Raw genomic sequence first — 6,526 nt, 5'->3', positions numbered from 1 at the left:
ACAGGGAGATCAGCTCGGTGCTTTGTGACCACCTAGAGGGGTGGGATAGGGAGGGTGGGAGGGAGGGAGACGCAAGAGGGAAGAGATATGGGAACGTATGTATATGTATAGCTGATTCACTTTGTTATAAAGCAGAAACTAACACACCATTGTAAAGTAATTATACTCCAATAAAGATGTAAAAAAAAAGAGGGAGGGGATATGGGGATATGTGTATGCATATGGCTGATTCACTTTGTTGTACAGCAGAGGCTGGCACAGCATTGTGAAGCAACTGTACTCCAATAAAGATGTTAAAAATATATGTATGTTTTTTAAAAAGAAGCTATAAAATGCCTGGTATTCAATAAACAGCAGCGATCATAACTACTGGACATTACCAAGGACTACATAAGATTCTAAAGGATGGTTCTCAATCATGGCTACATATCAAAATCCCTTATGAAGGTTTTTAAACATACAGATGCCTGAGACTCCCTCCATACTTAGTGAATCTCCTAATATGGACACCAGGTAAGACAACTTAGGTGAGATAATACAAAGGGTCAGACTGCCAAATCAGATTCAACAGGAATTACAGGTCTTACACAGTATCAAGGTAAATAAGGACTCAAAGGATATAAACAACAGCAAAATATGAGCTAAGCATTCTTTCCCTAGATAGGTCTGAAACTGTCAGGTGTAGGTGCCTGTAACTATACTTCTTTTTCCTGTATAAGGATGCATGTTGGTCCACACTGAATATGAAAGTGTAAGCAAAGGATGAAGTGCAATGCTTGAACAGAAGGAGCCATTTTGATTACGGAACATCTGCTTTTTATACCCCATTAATTACATAGCTCACATGACATTTTCCAGCACGCTGCGCCCAATAAATTCATAAATTCCAAGCTTCTTTACAATAAGCAACCTAGACAGACCTGATCCATCTTGCTAGTAACATTCCATAGGTAAGGACATCCCATCTAGCAAATACCGTTAGTGTGTTTGACAGCAGGTCATTAGTATCTTTACAAAAGACCTGATTCAAATCTTTCCTTCTCAATAGGTGATACAACTTATAGGAACCAGAACCACATAACTATACCTTTTCCAGTTCCAATTTATCGTTTCTGGACTTATTTGAATAAAATTTTTTTGGAACAAAGATATGTAGGGGCGGACATTCAGAGTGTCCCAAAAGTCTTAGGGCAGTTTTAAGCTTTAAATAGCTGAAATTGACCTTTAAAAAGCATAAAACTACCCTAACTCTTTGGTACCCTGTTTTATTATATGTTATTTTTGTTTGTTTGTTTGTTTGTTTGTTTTGCGGTACGCGGGCCTCACCGCCGTGGCCTCTCCCGCCGCGGAGCACAGGCTCCGGACACGCAGGCCCAGCGGCCATGGCTCACGGGCCCAGCTGCTCCGCGGCACGTGGGATCCTCCCAGACTGGGGCACGAACCTGCGTCCCCCGCATTGGCAGGCGGACTCCCAGCCACTGCGCCACCAGGGAAGCCCTTCATTTTATGAATGAGGAAATTAAAGCAGTAATAGTTTGTTGTTGTTTTGTGTTTGGGGATTTCTTTTGGGGGGGGCGGGGAGGGGTTTTGGACAGATAAAACAGCAATGCAGTCTTCCAAGTGCCCATAACTGAGAACTATCCTGTTTCACATGGCATGCACTCAGTTCTCTTATGGAATATGCCACAGAATGCTTATCCAAATAAAACGATGTGTGTAATCTCTGTTTTTGCAGATATTCCATTGACAGAAGCAGTGACCCTGGAAGGTTCTTCTATGTTGACATTACAACAGGTGCCCTAATGACTGCGAGACCCCTTGACCGAGAAGAGTTTTCTTGGCATAATATCACTGTCCTTGCTATGGAAATGAGTAAGTAAAACAAAAAAACTGCTCTCCATATAGTGACAAAATAGAAGCACTGGAGAAAGTGGAAGTTTCTAGAGCTTGTTGAAACAAAAATTATCTTCTTTATGGAAAGGAATGGAAATCCTGGTTTACGCAAGTGAATGAATGTATTAATTGAAATACTTATTGAGGATCTTCTATATACCTAATCCTGTGCTACAGATAAAAACACACAAATAAAACATGCAAAAGCAGCACAAAAAATAGCATCCTTAAATCAAAGAGCTAGACCTCTATATGAAGAAAAGGGAAAACTCCTGAGAACTCTAGGAGGCCTTCAATCTTTAATAAGATTAGGAATGCACAAATAGTATAAAATATTATTACTGGATGAAAGGAAACATTTATAACGTATCACCCTTATTACACACATACATATACACATACATGCATTTAAGAATTTCAGACATCTTACAACAAAAGACAGATTTATTAACATAAACTTAAAAATAAAATTGAAAACTAACAAAAACTAAATTAACATATTTATTATAATCTCAACACAAATTAGGTTATATACGACTACACTGCATACTTTTCATAACACCTAGTGATGAGAAAGATTAAGGGAAATGACAAATACTAACATATTGGCAAAAGTATGTACAGCCATTCATGAGAGCAGTTTGGTAACTAATCTTTGTATTAAGATCCCCCAATATATTCATACTTTTTCTCAAGAATTCTCCTTTAATAATTATCTTAAGGAAATAATCATAAATATTAACAAAGATTTATGTACCCAAATGTCCACTGCCTTGTCATTTTAAAATAGGGGGGAATTACCTAAATGTCTAATAATAGGAGTTTGATTAAATAAATTATGGTACAGCCACACAGTAAAATGAGACTATCATGTTGATATTAATACCCATGCTTTCAAAGTATATTTCAATGATACAGGATAATCTTGCCCTAAAATATTAAAGCTCTAAATTCAACTTTTTTATTTTCTCTAATTTCAGTGCATGTGTGTGTATGTATATGTGTGTGTGTGTATTGGAGAGTTTGGACACATGTAATATAATACATAACGTATAAGGGAGCTCGCTGGTGGTAGGACTATGGATCACATTTATTCTTACGTTTTCCTGAATTTTTCATTATTCCTTGTATAAACAAGCAACACCAAGTTACAATTAAAAAAATGTAAATATGGCAGCACTTTTGGTAACCAAGCAATAGAAATATTCAGGGGAAAAACACAGAATAGACATTCTTGAGAGAGAAGAAAAACAATGAACCAAAAGAACAGGGCATTCTGAGGTTTAATGCAATTATTTACTATGCATAATTTCTGTGTCTTATGATTTCTATTTTGTCTTCTTGGGATAGTGGCCAAAACAGAAAAAGGCAGGAGGGGCACTAGCGGGGCTGTGAAATTATCTTTGTGTGGTAACGCCAAGCAAAAGACAGACCAAAAGGACATATTTCCCCATAAGTGACTACGAGTAACTTCTCCTACCCCAGACAAAGATACAGATTTGGTGTGTCCTATACTATCTCCCTTAGTCCATAGGTGGAAATAAATGTGCAGTGTTATCTGTAATCCCATGAATAACTTGAAACCTTCTGAAACAGTAATTCAAAGAACTGATTACAGGTTTTCCCACTATCCAAAATTAAAGTGTTCCTATGAAACCTTTTGTAAGCCAAAATGTTGTAAAACGAAGAAGCAATTACATTAGGACACATCTTGCTAACGGATGAGCAAAAAAAAAGCACAAATGCTCACAGACACAGTTCAAAGATATGGCAGCTGGATGCCGAGTATAGTTCCTGGAGAAAGAGCTTGTTGGTGCCACTCTCACAGCTCAGGGTGCGACCTGCCTTCAATTCTAGAATCTGAAGCATGAGCCAAGTGAGAGATTCAAAACCTCTTTTTAAGATTCATTTTGCGATCCCTGCTCCCCCCGACCCCGAGTCTCATCCCTCCCCTCAACCTCCTGATATCACACACACTCTCCAACACAAAACTCGTCCTGCCCATGCTTATGTTCTGGCCACACTCTTAATAGGCAACCCTTGCATCATTGTGTTGCTATTTCCATGTACTTTATCCATTCCTTTAAAAACCAGAATGAGGAGGTAAATACCTATTCCAACAAAGAGCTTTCTTGCATTTCTGAACCCTCCTCACCTTTGGTATTTGTTTGTTTTGTGTGTGCTTTTAGACAATCCTTCCCAGGTTGGAAGCGTTCCTGTCACAATCAAAGTCTTAGATGTGAATGACAATGCTCCAAAGTTCCCCAGATTCTATGAAGCTTTTGTCTGTGAGAATGCCAAAGCAGGGCAGGTAAGGCAGCCTGTGAGGGGGCACCTTGGTTAACCCCCAACATGTGGAAATGACTGTTTCAGATAACCAGATTTGTCAACAAAGAAATGTAAGACTCCAGAAACTAAGTTTACAGAAGAGAGTCCCCAACTTCTGTATATCATGTTGCAAGTTTATTTGTTAAGACAACTATTTCGAGCCTCCATTACATTTTATAATCTAAACAAGGTTGTGAATCAAGGTGGCTTACTCACCTGTGAAGCCAGATAGTCACCCACCTTGTAACTGAACTGTATGGAACCAATTGCAGTAACATGTGCTCTGGGTCCTGGAAATGAGGGACCATGGAGATGAAGATCAGGAGAAAAAAGGAGAGTCTTTTTCTCATTTTAGCGGTCATCCTTGAAAGTGTTTGTAGTAAGGAAAGTTTAGTTTTTATATCTTCCTACCTCCCTTCCTTCTGGCAGCAAGTTTACAGACTGCCTGCCCTATTCTCAGAACATCGCGTTACCCAGAATTACCTAGGTAATTCTACTCTCCCCTCCCTCAATTAAAACATCCATTTTCTTAGTACCACTCATGTCATGTAAAGTTTTGAGAGGAAAGGCATCTGAAGGAACAAATTTCTACTTATTTGAAACAGCTTTAGTTTCATAATCTTCAGGTATATTTGTGTATTTTTTTAAAGTCTTCTTTTAAACCTAAATGAATACTGGGTTGACTAAATCCCAAGTGGTGTAACTGAAAAACATCCAAACGGTGCTTGGAATGGCCACGTTATTAATGTATGTGTCAGGCTGCTGCCCACCCCGTGCCCAGCCTTCCATACCTCAGATCACAGGCAATCTCTCCTCTTCTGCTCCTGCTTTTGTAAGACTCTTCAGTCCTCCCTAATGTATTTCCCCGAGCATATTTTGTGGTCCTGTGGATTCCAGTTTAGGGACATTGGGTGCACATGGCAAGGAAAGACGCTTTGGTAATTCAGGCTTTCCAACTGTAACACAGCTTTTGCTTCCACTGCTCCTGCTTTTGTAAGACTCTTCAGTCCTCCCTAATGTATTTCCCCCGAGCATATTTTGTGGTCCTGTGGATTCCGGTTTGGGGACATTGGGTGCACATGGCAAGGAAAGACGCTTTGGTAATTCAGGCTTTACGACTGTAACACAGCTTTTGCTTCCACTTCTCTCACTCTCCTGCAACATCCCACTGCACAGACTCTCTATACAACCAAAACTTTTATTAGCTTCCTGAACTCACCAAAGATTGACTCAACACATCTTCACCATTCTACTCAAAGGAAAAGTGACTCCCTTGTTCCAGGGGGAAAAAAAATGTGTCCTGTAGTCCTTCTCATCTAAATTATCTCATCCATTGATTCTTGAAACCCAGTGCAATGGTCTATAGCATGCCTAAATTTTTTTTCAACAAGTCTAAGATAATTCTACTTCCATATCTATTGAATTTCTAATCTAGAAAGACCTGAAATATTATGCAGCTAATAAAGTTACAAAGACGACTTTCCAGCATAAGAAATGATCCTGTGTTATTATAAGATAAAAAAAATGTGTCCTGTAGTCCTTCTCATCTAAATTATCTCATCCATTGATTCTTGAAACCCAGTGCAATGGTCTATAGCATGCCTAAATTTTTTTTCAACAAGCCTAAGATAATTCTACTTCCATATCTATTGAATTTCTAATCTAGAAAGACCTGAAATATTATGCAGCTAATAAAGTTACAAAGAAGACTTTCCAGCATAAGAAATAAGAAATAAGGAGGTATAGAAACTACATGTACATGCTTGAAGTTATGTAAAACTGTATCTGCATGTGAACAAAAATTGGGAGGCAGGATGCAAAAATAGCAATAGTTACTGTGCTAAGGTAGTTGAGATTTGAGTGAAGGGATTTGGGACTTTAATGATTTTTTTATTGTAACATGACAATTTACTATTATAGAAACACCATACATAATTTTTTGTTTTATATTATATAAGATTATCATTATGACAAACATAATACTTTATATTTTAATATGACAAGAAACTAATTTTTAATCTGTAATGTAAAGAGTAATAGTAGCACAATAAATTAAACCCCTCATTCCCCAAAGTGAAACATTTCTTTTCTTAACAGGCTTCAGAATAGAAGGACAGGGTTTTTTTATATATATAAATTTATTTATTTATTCATTTATTTATTTTTGGCTGCGTTCGGTCTTCATTGCTGTGTGTGGGCTTTCACTAGTTGCGGTGAGCGGGGGCTACTCTTCGTTGCGGTGCGCGGGCTTCTCATTGCAGAGGCTTCTCTTGTTGCGGAGCATGGGTTCTAGGCGCGCGGGCTT

General features: G+C 38.3%; 1 protein-coding gene across 1 annotated transcript in view; it reads left to right on the top strand.

The window, feature by feature from the left end:
• Nucleotides 1–6,526, top strand: part of CDH20 (cadherin 20) — a 60,508-nt gene that overhangs the window by 41,330 nt on the left and 12,652 nt on the right. Inside the window, exons 7-8 of the mRNA XM_024754859.1 lie at nucleotides 1,736–1,872; nucleotides 4,083–4,204. Coding sequence (XP_024610627.1) covers nucleotides 1,736–1,872; nucleotides 4,083–4,204 — 259 coding nt within the window. The remainder of the gene's footprint in view (nucleotides 1–1,735; nucleotides 1,873–4,082; nucleotides 4,205–6,526) is intronic.

Source organism: Neophocaena asiaeorientalis, unplaced genomic scaffold (assembly GCF_003031525.2).
Source record: "Neophocaena asiaeorientalis asiaeorientalis breed wild unplaced genomic scaffold, Neophocaena_asiaeorientalis_V1.1 scaffold124, whole genome shotgun sequence".
Lineage (NCBI taxonomy): Eukaryota > Metazoa > Chordata > Mammalia > Artiodactyla > Phocoenidae > Neophocaena > Neophocaena asiaeorientalis.
This window is presented reverse-complemented; position numbering and strand designations above follow the sequence as displayed.